The 20,613-nt window shown below is 36.5% G+C and overlaps 3 protein-coding genes across 8 annotated transcripts; 1 reads left to right on the top strand and 2 right to left on the bottom strand.

The window, feature by feature from the left end:
- Nucleotides 1–3,687: 3,687 nt before the first annotated feature.
- On the top strand, nt 3,688–9,109 carry LOC112514128 (P-loop NTPase domain-containing protein LPA1 homolog 2-like). 6 transcript variants are annotated; one of them, XM_025120462.1, is made up of 8 exons: nt 3,688–3,883; nt 3,967–4,122; nt 4,749–5,083; nt 6,291–6,372; nt 6,757–7,188; nt 7,285–8,025; nt 8,104–8,214; nt 8,288–9,109. In XM_025120462.1, the coding sequence occupies exons 2-8, from the start codon at nt 3,967–3,969 to the stop codon at nt 8,678–8,680; spliced, it is 2,250 nt and encodes a 749-aa protein (XP_024976230.1). In that variant the 5' UTR covers nt 3,688–3,883; the 3' UTR covers nt 8,681–9,109. The 6 variants fall into 6 exon arrangements, with proteins under 6 accessions (XP_024976230.1, XP_024976234.1, XP_024976238.1 ...); XM_025120466.1 differs by having other exon boundaries at nt 3,688–4,122; XM_025120470.1 differs by lacking the exon at nt 3,688–3,883 and having other exon boundaries at nt 4,034–4,122; nt 4,715–5,083.
- LOC112514154 (pentatricopeptide repeat-containing protein At2g28050) lies at nt 8,894–10,007 on the bottom strand. Its single transcript, XM_025120488.1, has 2 exons — nt 9,953–10,007; nt 8,894–9,665 (listed from the first exon to the last, which is right to left on the bottom strand). The coding sequence occupies exons 1-2, from the start codon at nt 9,966–9,968 to the stop codon at nt 8,914–8,916; spliced, it is 768 nt and encodes a 255-aa protein (XP_024976256.1). The 5' UTR covers nt 9,969–10,007; the 3' UTR covers nt 8,894–8,913.
- Nucleotides 10,008–11,231: 1,224 nt separating this feature from the next.
- Nucleotides 11,232–18,080, bottom strand: LOC112511348 (cell division cycle protein 48 homolog). Its single transcript, XM_025116946.1, has 9 exons — nt 17,960–18,080; nt 17,669–17,843; nt 14,956–15,184; nt 13,217–13,983; nt 12,916–13,137; nt 12,755–12,826; nt 12,380–12,661; nt 11,806–12,165; nt 11,232–11,710 (listed from the first exon to the last, which is right to left on the bottom strand). The coding sequence occupies exons 1-9, from the start codon at nt 17,992–17,994 to the stop codon at nt 11,417–11,419; spliced, it is 2,436 nt and encodes an 811-aa protein (XP_024972714.1). The 5' UTR covers nt 17,995–18,080; the 3' UTR covers nt 11,232–11,416.
- Between the last annotated feature and the right edge of the window lie 2,533 nt (nt 18,081–20,613).

The raw sequence follows: 20,613 nt of genomic DNA on the forward strand, positions 1-20,613 counted from the left end.
AGAGCACTGGTAGTCCATTTCTCATGTTTACAATCCCAAATGGTCCATCCTCGACATTGTTTCTTTGGCGAACCCCATCCTCTATGTGAAAACTCTTGTTCTTGGACATGGGTTTTCACCTTTTTATCTTTGTGGTGGTGTGGTTCAATGTTTTAGATTGAGAAGGATAGAAGGGTTTCAAGAACATGGGTTTTACAAAAGGGGTTTTCAATAATGGAGGGCAGATAGGTTTCAAGAACAGGAATTTTCACGAAGGTGGAGTTGTTTGCTGGAGAAATGATGTTGGGGCAGGGACCATTTGGGCTTCACAAAACACGAAAAATTGGAGTACTAATGTACTTTACGAATTGTATGTATGAAAACATAAAAATGCCATAGACAAGGACGTAAATGTAATTCACTCTAATTTTAGGCATGAAAAGACGAAAACACCCTCACGTGAGGGATGCACGATTTACTTAATGGACAAGGTCGTTCTTTAGAATGTTAAATGTGTGCTTTTGAACAAGATAATTTTATATCGTATCGTTTAAGGTCTTTCATCGATGAATGTAAAACTCTAGCTCACCTTAGTGCCTCTCGAAGTTTTGTTAGAAGACAAAGTGATACGCTTCATCATCGCCACTGAAATTTATATATATATATCTCCGTTATCTCATTTTACAATGTATCAAAAGCATCAGGTGTAACAAGACCTCAAAAAAGATTGCAATGTCCCTGTTAATAAAACCTCTTTATTATTTTAAATAATGTAATTGACTCTTTATATATTTTATGATAAGCATATACTATATATAAAAAATGAATAGAAAGCTTGATGAAGGAGTATAGTCCAAAATAAAACGCGGCACGCGTATAGGTTTTACTACATGTCACACCTCCTCCTGACACGTGGTGCACCTTTTCCTTACGCGTATAGGTTTCACTAAATACTATAAATACCCGCACACATTTTCTTTAACTAATTTTTCATCAAAATTTTATCTAAAAATGAAAAAAAATAACTAAAGTAAATTGAAATTAAATATTCAAAAAAATATAATATTGTAAAATGATTTTAATTTGTAATTTAGAAAAATTTCAAAAATACGTTTAAAATAAATACTTTGATACAAATATAAAGAATTAATAATACAATTCTTTTTTGAATTAATAAAAAATGTTTTTTTTTCCTAAAATAAGAATTAAAGTCATATATTATATTTTAAGGTTGAATTTTGGGTTGAGGTGACGGATATTTGAAATCTGGCGGCAACAAAAAGAGGCCTACACACACGTGGCCGTAGGTTTTGGTCGGTTACTTTTGTCACCTCAACATCCTTTAATCGTTATTATATATATATTTTGTAATGTCAATTATATCTCGTTTAAACCATAATGATGTTTGATTGGTTTAAGTTTAGTTCTAAAGGTTAAAAATATCAAGAGATTTTATGTTCAAATCCAAATAGGAATAAAAATTCTCTTATGACAACGGATGTTCAAACGTGGTGACTCCGGAATATCTGCAAAAAATGTGATCGTACTGAAATTAGTCGACTCGCATAACGGATTAGATATCCAGGTTAATAAAAAAAAATTATATCTCGTTTATTATATTTTCATATTCTTGACTTGAAAATCATTTTTTTATAATTCTTTTTACCTATCAAAATTAAATCACGTTTTTAACAGTGAGGGAGGGTTCCATTTTTGTTTTGCTACTAAATATTCCATCTTAGTAGAAGAAAATGGATCCTTAGTTAACGGATTTTTTTTAACTATGGTTAGTGTAAGGGATCAAAAGTGAAGTAAAATGGTGACAAGAGCGATTAAAATTTTAACTAGTTTAAAAGAGGGAAGAGAGTTACTAATTGGTGGTAACCATAAGGACCAAAAGTGTAATTTACTGTTTTATTTAAGATTTACATATGAATCTTAAGCTAATTCATACTCTTGGGTTTATATTGTAAATTGATTCACGTATAAGTTATGATTAATATTCGCAAAAGAATATGAATCATAACTTGTACACGAATCTTAAACTGATTAAGAATCTTTGTTATAAGTTTTTAAATTGATTCACATACAACTTATGATTAAGATTCACATATGAATCTATGTTATGGTTCACATATTCATATATGAAGCAATATAAATTTAATTATCATCATCATCATCATCATCATCATCATCTGATAGTGCTTTGTCGAGAACTATTCTGTTTAGTTACATTTCAAATGACAAATGAAGAACATCGATATCCGTGTTCACATATGAGATTTAGGTTAATTTGTAGATTGTAAAATTGTTAATAATTTCAAGATAGAAAATTGGATAAAAGATCGATGATCGTTAATATCAAAATAATGTTACAGAAAATATAAAAAATAAATTAAGGTATTTTTTTCTTTTCCGTTGTTATTTTAAATTAGTGGAAAAAAACTTGGAAATAGAAACCTTAAACTAGTAAATTAAGATCGAATTTTCATTATTAAAAATTTATGGCTTTTCATTTGAACACCACACACATGCACCATGTACTTTGGTTCGCATATGAAAGAAACGTAGAATGGTACCTAGTTCACCTATTAACAAGTTTAAATTGTGCTTATGAACAATATTCATGTGTTTTACTTCTAAACATTGTTCACCTTTTTCGAAATAATTGGTAATCTGTACATATATTGTTTGCATTACGTGTATGTGGTAATTTGATTCACATATGAACACAATTCTTTTTTTTAAATATTGAAACGAGATAATTCACCTATGAACAAGTGTTCACTCATGTATTAGAACATTGTTCATTGTATCACATTCTCTGAGCTTAATCACTAATGGTCTTGAAATCCCACCAAAATTCTTAATTCGATTAAGTGTATCTTCACCTACAATGACAAGAATCATGGAATAATAGTAAATACACTTTACGTTAAATAGTAACGTATATCACATGCAATAATTATCCGGCTATTAGGTTTAAATACGTTTCTATTGGTGTCTTATTCAGACATTTGATTAAATACAGATTAATAATTAATAATCACGAGTAACATGACTACGTCAATACATGAATATTGAATAGGTTTACATTCAACCTAAATAATAAAATTAACAAAATCACGTTAGCTTTTACATACAAAACATTACATATGGTATGTACCAAAGTGTCTTGCTTTAATACCCATAAATACATAGTTTTCATTGTACACATTAATTTAATATCAGAACCATACATTACGAATGTAAAAAGTAAGTCTACATTAACGTATGTAAAAAAGAAACATGTAAATAACGATGCGTTCAAATGAAAAAAGTAAATATAAAATTTTATTTTTAAATAATATTTTTATTCGTTTTTCTTTAATTGGTCATCATTATAAAAAAGTTGGTAAATATTATTAATTTAAGTAAAATAAAACAAAAATGGTAAAAGTAAATACGTGTCATTTTAATAATATATTATATAGAATATATCTATATATATATATATATATATTGTGTTTGTATATATATATATATATATATACAATTTGGAGGTGGAGAGGAGAGGGAGGAGGGAGAGGGGACCCTACAAAATATAAAAAGGTGTTTTTGGTTCATAGGGTTTGTGTTTGAAAGTTTCAGCCCAAATTCGTCAATCAATTTCCGACAAAAAAATTTAAGAAATCTAGAGAGAGAAAGAGACAGAGAAAGTAGAGGGGGAGACGACTCGTGGAGTGTTGAAGACGCTGATGCGTGGAAGCAGGTGCCACAACAATGACCATATCGCTCTCGAACAATTTTATGCTGCTACTGATCATCATCCTCATATCCAAATGCCCTTTTGATTTCTAACCCTTTCTCAACAATCCATCACATTCATATCTGGATTTTTGACACCAACGTCTTATCTTCTCACGTAAGGAACCTTTGCATTTCTCTTTCCAATCAATCCGCATTGCGATCCCTTTGAATTGCTTTGACTTTGTCACGATTTGACAGATGGAGGTGGCTAAATTGTTATACATAGTGGTGGAGGATGATTTCGGTGGCAATGACCAAAGGAGAAGGAATGAGGATTTGACATTTAGGTACACACGTCATGTTCTTCAGAGCGCCTTGCAGTTGATGGGGTGTAAAGCACGTCATGCCTTCAAGGTTTCACCTATTTCATTTCTTCTTACAATTTGTTTCAATCCAAATTGATACTTCCTTCCTGTTAACTAGCTAAACTCGATTATTACAACCAAAAAGTTCAAGACAAATTTGGATCTTCATGAAATCCTAGTATTGTGATCCTTAGATCTTATACATTTTTGACAGAATAAAGGGTTTTCTTTTCAAGAAATTGACTTTTGGCCTCACGAGTGCTTCACTATTTTGTTACTTTAGGCTTTGTTAACCCTTGAAATGAATGTCTTGGTAACGAATTTACTTGTATTATTTGGCATATTTAGTTACTTTAGCCAAAAATTGCTCACCCAACCTTAAGTTTGGACTGTACATTGCTTTTGAGCACTAAAACTCTGTTCTAGAAACATGCTCATGATTCCATGGTTTAGTATATATTTTGTTGAACCTAAGTTGAATGCTTCTCTTAGAAATTAAGATTGGATCATCTCAGGAGATGGTTTTTTGGATGTTCCACTATTCTTTAGACCATTTTGTAGCAAGATACCATCGAAAAGATTCACTTGTTTGATCAAACTGCGTTTGATATGTTCATTGAATGACTTTATGCAATAATTAGGCCTGCACTGAATACAATCTGCTTCTTCTACCAGATTAGCCAAAGGGTTTTTGAAATCATGAGAACCGAATGCTTGGGTGACACTTTGGCTGCCATGGGTGTAATTAAAACGGGAAAGGATTTCTTAAAAGTTCATCCTGGGAAAGAGAATAGTTGCGTCACCGATGGTCGATCAGATAAGGAAGGAAGAAGCAGAAACAACGTAGTAGAGAATGATGATAAAATAAGGAGCATACCTTTTGAATCTTACAAAAAGCGCACTACAGTTATTGTCAAACGGAAGAGGTTCATAGATGTCGTGTGTGACGCTCTGGCTGAATACAAGTATGTTGGTACCAATCAGAGGGCTGATTTGGTTTTAGCTTGCAGGTACTTTTATCATCCTTTATCTTCTTTATTTAGTCGAGTATGCTATCCAATTATGAACATAAGTGATGTCAACTTTCCCTTTTCATGGTAGTGGCTCCTTTCCTTGTATTTGTGGCTGTATAAGGATATTATGTTGTGGTTGGAGTATTTGGTGATAATTGCTGTCCCTACATCTCTGTCTTAAGGTTCCTTACAAGCAAAGGAAATCATGTGAAAGATTTCAGTATCGCAACATAGCATTCCTTGAGATATCCTGCACCACAATTTCTCTTCACATTATCTTGTGCTATCATGAATATGACTTTTGAGTCTCTCTAGTTTTGTTGTTCAGCATAAAATCTACTTGGAAGTATGCTATGACTTCATGTTGTTTTCTGGAAGCTTTTCTTTTCAAATTAAGCTCAAGATTCCCCTGTCGACTTTTAAACGTTAAACCTAATGCTTCTAATATTCAAAGTTGATGAGCTTTTAATATTTTTGTACGACAAAGATTTCCTACTGCATTACTTTTTTATCAACTAACATATCATCAATCTATCTATAGTCAGAAATTAAATAATTTCATATCAATTGTGAGGTTAAACGTAGATTGTTTGACACAAAGAAGTCAAAAAGGGATACTTAAAGTGGAACAGAAAGAATATGATTTTTCTAATGGTTGTTTGAGAGGGGAAACATGATGAAACTAGGATGATGCTTGTCAGAGACAAGAGTTTCAATATGCTAAGAATATAGTTAATCAGTGCATGTTAGTTCGTTATTTTATACTTGTTATAGCAGTGTTCCAAATTTGGATAGGAAGAACATAGCAAGATGTCAGCAATTCTTGCATGCATCATCTTTTAGCATTCCTTTGTATTATTGTACATGCATAACCAACTAGTTTGGGTATGACTGTTTCCATTGTCGACTCTTTCTTGAATACATCTTGAAATATGAGCCATTTTTCCTTCTTCAGAGGAGCAACATTTCTGTTGGTTGGTTTTTATCAGATTGGCAGAGGGTTAGTTGATTCATATCAGCTATACCCTTCTCCTTGATCAGACATTAACAATTTGTCAAATCTTTAACATCTTTCTTCGCTTAATTTGTTTGTGTTCGAGCATGCACGTGTGTCTGCGTTTAAATATTATTACATGTGGGAACGGGTGGGTAACTCCCCTTCACTATTTAAGATTTAAATACCCCTTGCTTTTTTTTTTTCCAGAATCAGGGAAAGAAAGGAATCTGTGACGGTGCTACTGTGCGGTACCAGTGGATGTGGCAAATCTACATTGTCTGCTTTGCTGGTAAATCCGTCTTAAGGCTTTCTTTGTGTCGTATCGATGAGTTCTTAGACACGGATTTATATTCTTCACTACTGCTAAACTAATCTTTCCAGAAATACACTCTTGGTTCATTGCAAGATTCTTAATTTGATACATGTTGATGGTACACAGATAGTGTAGGAGATGACGATTGATGTCTTTATGACTCCTTTTATGTGTAGCAAAACACCATAAATCTTTCATACTAACTCATGACCGTTGGATCTGATACACTGCTGCACAGTTGCACCTGAATTTGAACAAGAGGATGTAACAAGAAAACCGAAATTCAGAAACCAATTTGTTATTTTAATACTTGATGATGATGATAGATTTTGTTATATAGATGTTGAACTGAACCTGCAGGCTAGCAGGTTAGGGATCACAACTGTTATATCTACAGACTCCATTCGGCACATGATGAGGAGCTTTGTTGATGAAAAGCAAAATCCCCTCCTCTGGTCTTCTACTTACCATGCCGGAGAACATCTAGATCCAGTGGCTGTTTCAGAAGCCAAGGCCAAGAGAAAAGCTAAGAAACAAGGAAGTGTTTCACCTCAATCACAATTCAAGACTAGTGCTTCATTTGATGCAACAGCAGTACCCCCAGCAGCACCTAAGGAGGGATCTGCATCATCTGCTACAATTGACCTCATTAGCCCTAAGCAAATGGCAATCGAGGGCTTTAAGGCACAAAGTGAGATGGTCATTGATAGTCTTGATCGACTCATCACAGCATGGGAAGAGCGCAAAGAATCAGTCGTCGTGGAGGGTGTTCACTTGAGCCTTAACTTTGTGGTATATATAGTAACAAAGTTGCAAGACTGTCCTTTTAACATTTTTCCAGTTATGTTAATGTGAAGCCTCTGATGCCAATTTTGATTCAAAATGCAGATGGGGTTAATGAAGAAACATCCATCAATTATACCATTCATGATATACATTACAAATGAGGACAAACACATGGAAAGATTTGCAGTTCGCGCAAAGTACATGACTTTAGATCCTGCCAAGAATAAGTATGTAAAGTACATAAGAAACATCAGAACAATCCAAGAGTACCTTTGCAATCGAGCAGACAAGCATCTGGTGCCGAAAGTAAATAATACCAATGTTGATAAGAGTGTTGCTGCGATCCATGCCACGGTTTTCAGCTGCTTAAGAAGACGTGAAACCGGGGAGCAGCTTTACGACCCAACCACTAACACAGTTTTTCTAGTTGATGAGGAGTATAGAAACCAGTGTGTGGCTAACTCACTTAGCTCCAAGGGAATGTTTCAACTGATTCAAAGGCAAGGTTCTTCACGGAATTTGATGGCTCTTCTAAACGACGATGGGTCTGTAGCAAAGGCGTGGCCTGTTCATTCTGTAGATGCTAATGGCAAGCCGATTGTAGGACATCCTGCTGAGGATGGTATAGGGATGCCAATGTATGGGCCATTGCAGATCGGAAAGGCTGAACCTGTTAATCTGCAATTTGGCAACTTCGGAATCAGTGCTTGGCAAACCGACCTTGGTTGCACTAGCCGTGCTAGTAGCGTTGACGAGTCAAAAGGCGAGCTTACCGACAATGGTAGCAGATATCATTCATCATGCTGTAGCTCACCTAAGGTCTCTGATGGACCTGCTAAAGAGGTACATTTTATTTCATCAAAAGTAAACCAAAACCTTTCTCGTTTCTAGTGTGTTTTCTGACTAGTGTACAACTTTCAGTTGAAGGAGGAGCAGTCGGTTTATGGCAGCGATGAAGAGGTCGATGATCACCTCGAGGTAGATAGTGATGAAGATCTTAGTGATGATGCCAAAGAACATATGCATGAAGAGGTACCCAAACAATATTTTACGTGATTGTCTTTTGTCTGTTGATTTTGGTTCTTATTGATTCAATAATCTGCAGATGGAAGGTTCAGTGGACGAGGAATCAACCAAATCAGACGAGGAGTATGACGATCTTGCAATGCAGGATATTCAAGAAAATGGTTACTTCACTGATGATGAATTCGACCCTAACCATAATAATCTTCTCTCCCTCGGCCAACATGATACAGTTGCCAACCACCATGGGGACAAGTACAATCGGAATCTAGACCGGTTCTTGAGAGCCAAAAGCGAGCCAGGCCCAGACTCGGTGCAACCCAATCCAGGTATGATCAAGGAGAGAAGGCTCCTGTCCTCCGGAAGCTTCAAAGTCAAAAGACGATCTCACAGCATTTCCAGCTTTGGTAAGGATGGACCACTGAGCCCAACCCTCTCGAGGGTTGCTACTACATTATCTCGTGATCTTCCATAACTTCCGTTTTATGATCTTTGTTAACTTGGAACTCGAGTGGTTTTGTGTGGGAAGGAAGGATATTTAAACTATCACTTCCATGTTGTAAATAAATGAAGCTTCTTGACTAGAGGGTGGTGGTTGTACTAGCATGAGTTCTTCAATTTTGGATCTTTTATTTAAATTGATTGAAAAACTCATACAATCCGAGTCTTGAGAACGAGAAATCTGCAGGCTGTAAACATACCATACACTTAACCATTCATCAAATACCGTATAAAGCTCGTTTCAGGAGTCGCACCACATTTCACCACGATGCTCAAAAGTATGGTTGCTTCTTCAACACGATCCAACTCAAATAAACCATCGATGACCATGTTATACAAACGCACGTCCCCAAATAATCCTTTCTTCTCCATTGTCGAAAGCAGTCCAATAGCATCACCAAACTTCCCCTGTTTACAGCATCCATGGATCAAATCCTCAAAAACACCATGCCCCAAAGCTATCTCCTTTCTCTGCATCATATCTGCTAACTCCTTTGCTGCTTCTATCTCCCCAATCCCACAAATCCCACTAACCATGATTCGAAATGTCTCTGCATTTGGAGCACCACCTCTCTCAAGCATTTTATCAAACACTTGGAATGCACTCTCCATTTTCCCTAATTTACAGTACTTAAGAATTATCGAATTCCACAAATAGGTCTCCACTTTCAAATCTTTATCATACATCTCCTTTATCATTCTTTCAGCATCCCCAATCTTCCCGCTGCTCAAAAACCCATCTAGTAAGAACTTGTAGGTTTTCAAATTAAGCTCCACCCCTTCTTTCTCCATCAACAGCAATACCAAATCCAACTCTTCGAATTTCCATCTTTTGCAACATGCATCAATCAAAGTATTGAAGGTGATTACATTAGGTTTAATACTCTTGCACACAGACTCTTCAACTAATTCTCTGGCCCTTGTGATCTCCCCGTTTTTACACAATCCATCCACCATAACTGTTAAAGAATAAACTGAAACATCGATTCCAGATTCCACCATGTTGTAAAAAAACACTAACCCTAACCCTAAATGTTCGCATCTATTGAGTGCAATCAAGTAAACACAACACGTCCTCTCATCGATTTCAATCCCATTGTCTCTCATATAACTGAAAGTCTCAAAAGCCGCAATGAATTTCCCACTATCGGAATAAACTTTTAGCATCAAATTGAACATTTTTGACAAAACTCTAGGATGAAAATGTTGACTATCAGCAAAAGAAACTACATCTGAAAAGTGGTACCTGAAATTTCCATCATTTGTTAATGAAGTTATAAGACTCTCGGCATCTTCAAACTTCCTTGACTTGATCGCCCTGCAAATTAGTGTTACATGGTGTTGAATTTGGATCTTGAAGGGGATTAAAGATTGGTTTTCTGAGATGACGTTGAAGAAGGACAGGCATTTGGAAGTCTTTATACGTGGGTCTGAGAGAATCAATTCGACTATGTCGGGAGTAAGGGTAGATAACACAGCGGCGGGGGGTTTAGTGGTGGTTGTTTGGGTGGCGGAGGACGAGATGACGAGTTCAGCAATTTTCCGGTAAGGGGATTGGATGGCGAGGGTGGTGATTGGTAGGTTGCTAAATTTTTTTACGGTTTTGAGGTTTTGGAGGATTGTTGGGATCGACATATCTTGTTTGGTAGGTTTGCATAGGATGCGTTGAGTTGTTAAAGTTTGGAGATTTCCGAGTTGGGCCATATATCGTTTGGGCTGGACCACATCTCAATGTTCAAGTAGACCGGAGTGTCACTTGTTTGTTAAGCTATCGGATCTGAAGTTTTATTTCATTTTTGATTGACAAAGAGATGGTTTTAAAATCTAAAGTCTGAATTAATATAATTATTTGTTTTTATAAACTTATGAACATGTATAATTGTTTATTTCATCCTTAAAAACCTCATGTAGTTGAATTATAAAACCATTAATACATTTTAATTTTAGATTATATTACCATCTATTTTTGACAAATTCAAAAATTTAGCTAAAATACAACAACCGATTCAAACGCAATAGAAAACGTGAGCAAAGCCTTGTAACAATTAAAATCAATCTTCATTTTGCATTAATTGCATCACAATTTCTTCTATTAGACTAGACATATATGTTTATTTAATTTGATATTGGAACTATTAATTTCATTCATTTAATTATGTATTAGAAAAATATTACGTATGCCCGCCCCAGCCGTTTTTTTCTCCAACCATAGACATTGTCGACCACCATGGATTCATCGGTTTCTTCATTTCCCCATCCTCTTCTCTGGTGCTTCTACAACTCCGATCTCCATTGTCAAACATATACCATATCCTAACCCTCGTTTCCCTTCGACATACGTATACAAACCAGGCATAGGTGTCTTTAAATTTGTCAACAAATTAAAACCAAAACGGATCAATGACTTTGTTACACATACACACCATTAGAGCACAACTCAAGAAATACCTTCAATAATGAAAGTGAAACCACCAGTAAAAAGCAATTTGATGCAGTAATGATGATATAATCTTTGAAAACCGAAATCAAACAAGAAATGTACTATTTTCCATAAATAAATAAGAAAAAGTGTAGAGTACATGTTCAAATGATGGGTGGATAGCAATGCAGAATTAAATTAACACATGTTCATGGTTCCCTACCATTCAGAGGAGCATGTAGATCCTGCAACAAATGTATTTCTTAAAACATGGACCATTTATAAAATAAGCTAACTGTATAAGTCGTCATCATCAGCTCCTCCGGCAGAAGCAGCAAAGGGATCAGATGCAGCAGCACCCCCACCGGATGTTGCTTCCGAGAAACGGAATTCAGATCCAAACCCTCGAGACTGTTGCAACGTCTGAGCAAATGCCTGGTATTTGCGAATGTCTGCATCACTCACACTTCTACGTGCATACTTCATCGATTCCTCAAAATGAGCAGCCTTGATTTCCGCCACTTCATCCTCGTCCTCATCCATCGAGTCAGGATTCTCACTTCTCTTTCTTTCCCTCTCTATGTCCTGCACCCATATAATAATCAACATACCATTATATATAATTAATCCTCAAATCCACAGAAACATTAAAAACGAGCATGTAAATGATTGAAACTTACTTTCTCGATGTTCTCTCTTATTGCATACTTGCAGGCCCGTTGGCATATTTCTGTAATATCAGCCCCACTAAAGCCTTGAGTATACTTGGCAAGAGCTCTCAAATCAACATCCTTAGAAACAGGGGATTTCCTCATTGCAGCCTTAAAAATCTGGTAACGTGAATCCTCATCTGGTAACGGGATATAGATCAGTTGATCAAGACGTCCTGGACGTAGTAATGCAGGATCAATGATATCAGGTCTATTGGTCGCTCCAATTATGAAAACAGTCTTTTTCGCAGACATTCCATCCATTTCAGTCAATAGCTGATTCAGAACTCGATCAGCAGCCCCGCCTGCATCTCCAGAACTGCTTCCCCTCTGCAATAATTACAGTAGCTTTTCTTGTAAGCCTAGCCCAGATATAGACAATCTGTCCATTTAGACTGTCGATATCTTGTTTTATTCATTTTTGTGTTGGAAGGGAAACGCAAATATGATGATATATGAATTTCCAATCTTGTAAGTCATGATTACAAAGTGTATATATGGATGCGTGTTTATTGAAGAGGAGAGAGCAAACTTGCAAATATACCTGAGTTGCAATGGAGTCGAGTTCATCAAAGAATAAAACACACGGTGCAGATCCTCTGGCTTTGTCAAAAATTTCACGAACATTGGCTTCACTTTCCCCAAACCACATTGTTAGTAATTCAGGTCCTTTAATACTAATGAAGTTTGCTTGACATTCATTTGCGATAGCCTTGGCCAAAAGTGTCTTCCCACATCCAGGAGGGCCATAGAAAAGAACTCCTTTGGACGGTGACATGCCAAATTTCTCAAATTTCTCTGGATGCTCCACGGGATATTGAACAGTCTGTTGTATTTTCGAGTGAAAACAGAGTTTTAGAAACAATGGAAGAGTATGACAACACAATATAAATCAAACTACTGCAGTCATTTCCATTACCTCTTGAAGCTCGCGCTTAACATTCTCAAGGCCTCCAATATCATCCCAGCTACAATTCGGAACCTCAACAACCTGATTCCACCAAAAGTGATGATTAAACTATATGTTAAAATGTTTCCTCTAAATGAGCAGCTTGAAAGAATATGCTACAAACTATATACCGTCTCACGCAAAGCAGATGGATTGCTTGTCCCAAGAGCCGTCTGGAAATGTTCATTGGAGACTGCCATGGAATTTAGTATCTCAGCATCAATAGATTCATCTTCCAAGTCAATAACATCCATTTTTTCTCTAATGCATTGAAGCGCAGCTTCAGTGCAAAGAGCAGCAAGATCAGCACCAACATAACCATGTGTTTCTTTAGCTATCCTTTCCAAATCAACCTGCAATTATAATTTGTTATTGGTGATCAACTAAAAGTTTATGGCTAACACAGGAGCCTTTTCACAAAGAATGCCTTACATCATCAGAAAGCTTCATGTTCTTTGTGTGGATACGAAGAACCTCAAGACGTCCAACTTCATCTGGCACACCAATGTCAATTTCCCTATCGAACCTACCAAACCTTCTGAGAGCAGGATCGATGCTGTTTGGGCGATTTGTAGCCCCAATTACAATAACATGGGCACGCGATTTCAATCCGTCCATAAGTGTCAAGAGCTGTGATACAATCCTCCTTTCAACTTCACCATTGGTCTTCTCTCGCTTAGGAGCTATTGAATCTATCTCATCAATGAAAATAATTGATGGGGCATTCTTCTCAGCCTCCTCAAATGCCTTCCTGAGATTGCTTTCACTCTCTCCAGCCAATTTTGACATAATTTCTGGTCCATTGATGCAAAAAAAGAAAGCTCCTGTTTCATTAGCAACAGCCCTGGCTATCAGTGTCTTTCCTGAACCAGGAGGTCCATAGAGCAAAATTCCTTTAGGGGGCTTTACTCCAATAGACTTGAAAAGTTGTGGGTGCCTTAATGGTAATTCCACCAATTCACGAATCTGCGCCATTTGTTTCCTGACACCACCTACATCATCATAGCCAACCTCATCCAGCCTATCCTCATCATCCCTCTTAATGGGTTCGCCCTCACAAAAGATTTCAGTGTCTGGAGCAACAACACAGTATTCCCCAGGATCAGTTTCAATTACCTTGAATTCCACACTTCTCATCCCTCCTCGAACAAGGAAATGATCTCCTTTCCTTACAGGTCTATATGCCTCCAAGAAGTAGGCTGCAACAATGGCAATAAGTCCCAATTAGAGAGCAAATTCTGTAAAAACATGGAACCATAGCAGAAAAAGGATATAGCAAGTTTAACTGTTACGAACTCGATATCTTAAACTATCAATCAGCATGTAATGAGACTGATGAAAACACAAATAGGCAACTAAATGCATCTAGCCTAATGACTAAATCAGAAATCTTTCACAAATTCAGGTGGAACTTTTTACTTCTTAAAACTAGAACATTTGTCCTCTTCTGCAGGCAAGTGCAGATGCTAATATTCTACCACATTGTACTGCAAGTCCAGCTCTTGGTCTAGTCAAAAACCCTAATTATTTTTAATCACATATATATATAAGAGAGAGAGTGTGTGTGTGTGTGTGTTAAAACTGCTAAAAGAACTCATTACAAGCTAGCTCTTAATTATTTAGTCAAAATTTACTTTAAATCTGCATAGCAGCAGTCAAGAACACGTAAACAACACTCAAGGGAATGGTTGGTTGAAGGATATGGGATACAAGGAACAGGAATGAAATTCGATATTGTTGGTTGGTTTGGTATAATGAAATGGGACATTGCTGAATTTTGGGTAATGGGTCATTACTATGCAAATGGGGGGAATGAAAATCATTCACAAGCATTCCTGTTCCCATTAACATTCCTATTCCTATTCCCATTCCCTAGTATCAACCAAGCATCCCCTAATATCATCACCAACCCAAAAAAATGGACTAGCATCATTTTTCACCGTTTGTTGGCTACAACCTACAGGCTACAGCTACCCGCATATGAATGTTACTGGCAGAACTAAGGCACCAATCTTCTATGCTATAGAAGTTGAGTATAGCCCTGCATACATAATACCAATCATGGCAGCTAAGCTGGAATCAATGTCCCCACCAGTGTCTTATTAAGGGTTGTTTAGTCCGGAAATCAAATGATAGTGTTCTCAGAGTACAAATCACACACAAAAACTTACGTTTCAAATATGCATCAAACAAGTCCCCCGTAACACCTTCGATGGTGTCATCCAGAGGAAGAACATGAATACGCTTTCCATACTTGACATCTGGGCACTGGTGCACAGACACAACATCACCAAGCCGAATCCTCAAGTTTGTCCTAATAACCTTGTTCATTCTAATCTTCGGCTCATCACATGTTTCATCAGCAAGTGCGATACAGACTGTATCTCTCCTTTTCTTGCCCTGTAGACAAAATACCAAATTAGGGGAAAAACTAGCTGACTCTTACAAAAGGTGTCATGACAGACACAATTTATACCCATCAGCATAAACACTACAAGTAAACAAATAAAAATTTACCATCTGAACATAATGTGATGGGTTTGCCTTTTATGGCGTAATCAAATACAATGAACCCATTAGAGATCACCCAGTAGCACACAATCTCCATCAAGACAAAGGTACATGAGTCAAGCCGTTAAGGCTATATTAGGTTGTGGGATTAAAATGCTGCTGAATTTCAAGAGGTTGCAGTGTATGCTAAGGAGGCTACACTGCAGAAGAGTATGATGTTGACAAAGTTGAAAGGTGTGGGAAACGATATGCTGAGGAGAGCTGAGACAAAGACAGAACCGAGAGGCGGGGTTGAGCTGGAAACAGAAAGAAGATAGAGCAGTGGAGCTCCACCGTTTTCAACATGACCTTGCCTAGTGCAGGATGAAGCATAAGGCCACGCTTATGCCCTCATTCACACTATATAGGATTGGCAATGCTAGTGCAAGCTTCACTCAAGATTAAAGTCGGGCATGATCTGAAGGAATGAGGAACAACTTCTAGTGAAGTGGGCAGAACAGAGAACACAGAAAAAGAAGACATCAACAAAGAAGTATTGACTACATCAGATTTGGCAGCGAGTACGGCCAAAGTAAACCGAGGGAGCAGTTCAGAGGAGTCTTCCGATGCTCGGAACCAACCCAACTCTTTTCTTTAATAAAAGAATTATAGTAGTTTCCTTTATTTTCTCCCATCGTATTTCCTCAAACAATTTACAGCTTTCTTACTTTCTGCAGCTGTTTATCTTTCTGTTAGACACTTATATTTTAACTTGCAATGACAGAAGTTATAATATCCTTTTACTGTGTTCTACTTCCAGCAAATGTAGGCTAAACTGCTAAAATCCCTTTGGTTGGATACGAACGTACTTTTTTGAAAGACACTACAACAAAAGAAGTGACGGGTGTAACTGGCCCTCCTTTGCTGTTTGTTCAAGATTACTCACTGTCACACCCACTGCAGACTAGCTATCACCCGTGAGGTGTCATGGTCAACTTAGACATTTAACTAGAATGAACATATGCATTTACCTTGCATAGCATAAGAACCTGGTAATTAAGTACAAGACATAAACATATGATTGCTGCAGCATGACAAGCTGTGACCTTATACTTTAGACAGTTTTAATATATACTGATTCTGATAATCCAATCAGTACTAAAGCTTATGTTAGCTGTTGACTCTGCTAATCAAAGACATATGTTGCAGCGTCTAACCTATAGCTGACAGAAAGTTGGTGCCATGTGTCTGTATGTGAGTATGACTTGCAAAAATGGATAAATTCGATACTGAATTATCTTACATTATTCAAGTCAAATATGCATTGAAACAATGTTTTGTCGGACAAAAAAGTTTGCATGATTGAACCTGAAAAAATCACCATTCAAATTTTAATGGGAATGAAGCAAGGCTGCAGCAGCAAACTGTGACATTTCTGCACTGTCATGAAGATCAATAGAAATTTAATATCCAATTGTTTTAAATTATTAAATCATTTTGTCTTATTGAAATTGCTAACTAATTGACCTTACAGTCTTACACTGTCACTTGTTAACTGACTCTTTGTGGGTATGATATCTGGTCTTGACCACTTTAGTATTAGTTGATGATGGTGCTAGAATGTATATACTTGTGCGGCTTTGTACTTCCAATCACATATTCACAGTTATCCAAACAAAAATATTCATACGCATAAATCCTGAGCTAAATCTATCCAGATGGAGATGTAAAACAGTTGAGATGAATTCTTAACAATAAACAACCAATGCTTAGGGTTGCTTACTTATGGCTGCCATTTCCAGTTATCAAACTATAGATTCATAGGAAGTAGGCAGGAACTTGACACCTGAAAATTGTCAAGGACAATCTATTTCTTTAAAAAGTAAAAACAGGTGGCTAGAAGACTTGTTTTTCTAATCGTCAAACTTTTGATCATTCACAATTTCCTATTTCGATTGATAAAATATAAGGTCTCATAGAGTTGTCTACCCTCCAACACTAGTATCACTATTATTCACGCTAACCAGAATCACTGAGTTAGAAATAGATAACTGCACTTAACTATGGATGTCAAGCATTTATACGGATTCGGAACTTCAGTAAATGTCGTTAACCACACTGAAAATAGCAAATTCAAGACAAAGCCTTGTCGAAAAAGCATTTGCAGAGCACTGGATTGATCATGGAATGGAACAGCAATTGTTTCCTTCTCCAAATCCTAATATATTATGTTCTATCAACCTCGGGTTTGAGGAATATCTACGATGATCTAAGATCAATATAGTCAACTAGATATACCATAATTTTATATACAATCACTATCAGTAGTACACACAATAAAAAATCAAGAAACCGTAGGTTTCTAAACCGACATTAAATACTGAAGAGCAAAACCTTAATCAGTATGGTATCCCCACGGAAAAGCTGCAATTTTTCCATCGTATTAGGGTGCATAGCGACGACGGAGTTATCGTCATTGACAGCTTCGTCAACAACAAGCCGATTCGGAGACTTCTTGCGCTCCAAGATAGCAGTTGAAAAGTCCTTTTTCGGCGGCGGCGGACCTTTCCTGAAAGAATTCAATCAAGAACACGATAATCAGAGTCCAATTGAGATCAAATCTTGAAGATGAAACCGAAAACTGCATCGGATCAAAAACCGATAGATCAGTAAACAAAAACGTACGGGTCGGAAGAAGAAGATTCCGGCTGGTTGCTCATTGCAGGAGACGACGGATTGGATTTTCCGATTATGAGAAAAAATGGGATGGAGAAGGAGATGAAAGATCCGAGAGTGTCTTGGGTAACAATTTATGGAGTGACCTACCCACCCACCTACCGTGTGGAACTGGGTTTCTTCTCCTTACTAACCGGGTTTTTGTTTGTTTTCTGATTAGAAATATTAACCTCACGTGGTCAAATTAGGGATGCTTCCATTTTGTTGGAGTACTTGGTTAATAAATTAATTTATCATCAAAGGGTCCATCGGTAATCGTTGAATGGTTTGGTAAAGAATGATTAAGTGGTTATAATGGTTAAGAGGCTTTAATGATATAGTGCAAAATGAAATATAATTTTTTGGTAATTGTGTACAATGAAATTAGGGCTTTTAATGGTTAAGAGTGATTAATGATACAAAATCATTCAGAAGATTTTAGAATCATTACGAGTCAGACTTTTTTTTAATCAAACAAGATTAACCTCTTAACTGTTAAGAGGTTGCTTCTTAATGAAACTATTAGGGGCTGTCTGGTAGTTGCTGAATGGTTGGGTGCAGAATAGTTAAGTGATCAGAATTGTTAAGAGAATCAGAATGGTTAAGTACTAAATGAAATATGAATGTTTGGTAATTGTTCTCTGAATGACGACAAATTACCATTTTAACCTTCATGATGATACATTATAATCTTTAGCCAACATGACATAAATCAAAGTTCAAGGTGGATGAACATAATGTTAACATATAGGCAAAAATCCCCAATTGTTTTTAAGATATCGATCATGAGGGCAAGCAGATAACTATTGTTTATCATCTATAAATGATTATTCTACAAACTATGCAAACAGATGGTTTCAACARATGGCAAAYACAATTGGTGGTTTCAATCGGTCAAACAGATGCAAGCGATGGTTTAAATCGATGGAAACAGATGGTTTAAATCGATGGAAACAGATGGTTTCAAGCAGAAAATGCAAACAGATGGTTTCAAATGAGATGGTTTCAGTCAATGTTTATGAATCGAACTGAAACAAATCGTTTGAATACAAACAAATGGAAAACGAGATGAGCAGTTTGGTTTCAATTGATGGTCTCAATCGGTGGTTTCAACCAGAAAATGTGATAGGGTTCAATCGATGCAAACTTATGGTTTCAATATGTGGTTTCAGTCGATGGTAATGAATCGAACAGAAACAAATCGTTTGAACTGAACAGATGTAGGGAAGCGAGGATATCGATTTTGGGGAAATACCTGAAGCGAGGATATCGGTTTTCATCTTAAATGGATTCCTGGAGAAGGAGACGGATGGAGGCTATGGAGGCTACCGGAGACGGGGACGGTGGAGGCTACCAGCAACGGAGATGGAGACGGTGGAGGCTACCGGCGATGGAGACAGTGGAGGCAACCGTGGAAGCTGTGAAGGCGACCATGGAATGGAAGCGACATGCGCGAAGTGAGCGGTTGGAAGAGAGGGGTGGGAAGGGTAAACCTGGAACAAGAGATATCTGAATCATTTAGTGGAGACCTAGACACTAAATCATTAAGAGGTTTTTGTAACCATTAAAAGCCTCATTTTTTTTGCCAAACAGTCCATACCTCTTACCGATTAAGAGGTGTCCTCTTTATGTCACCATTAAGAGCCAAACAAACAGCCCCTTAATTGCTACACGTTTTTTAAAAATTTATCACTAAATTGTTTTAAAATTTGATCAAACGTTGAATTTGATTTGATATTTAATTTATAAAATGATAATTAAATATCTATCAAACATGAAATGAAATGAGAAGTAAAAAAAAATGTTTGTAACGTTATTAAATGAATAGTGTACGTGTGTGGGACCAGTCTAGAGATGTTAGTCATGAGAGTTGTGTGGTCGTATCTCTGGACATCAATTAACCTAAATAGTGTATTTGTACTTTTGTAAGAACATATGAATGCCAATACAAATAATTGAATAGTTAATGTGTATTGTATCCTATGATATGGAAATCATTTATTCAAGTTAGAGAGTGTTTATGTGGTTAGTGGGGCCAATTAAACACCAGTACAACTAATTTGTGATACACATGACATGATGAGTTCAAATATGACTCAGTCCCCCTTATGGTATTATATTCACATTGCAAGTATGTAACTCTTACATATAAACAATATGCATAGTTCTTTTTCTAAAAGTGTTCCAAATAACATGTGTTTGATGTGTCATCACGTATGCATCATATGTGAACTTATGTTAATTTCTTAAATACTTGATTATATATATTTACATATAAGTTACAAAAATGCTAAGTCTATCATGTTTTACAAAAAAAAAAAAATTTAATTGTCATGTTTTGATCAGTATTTTCTAAAACATTATTCACCACGAAAACCATAAACCTACTAATCTTATTAACTATCCAATGCCATATATCCGATGAAACTGCAATATCGATAACAATAAAGTCAAGAACTAGGTGATATATCCAAGACAATTTTCATGTTTTGTATGATCATCATGGTATATACGTATTATGTAGGGCATTTAATATATAGGCTATATCCTCCAAAGCCCAGCCCAATTTTTGGCCTTTTTCCCATGGATCGACCGATCTTAAATGATTGTTCGGCAGTTGTCGA

This window comes from Cynara cardunculus (assembly GCF_001531365.2).
Source record: "Cynara cardunculus var. scolymus isolate 2C chromosome LG 1, CcrdV1, whole genome shotgun sequence".
NCBI classification, from domain to species: Eukaryota; Viridiplantae; Streptophyta; class Magnoliopsida; order Asterales; family Asteraceae; genus Cynara; species Cynara cardunculus.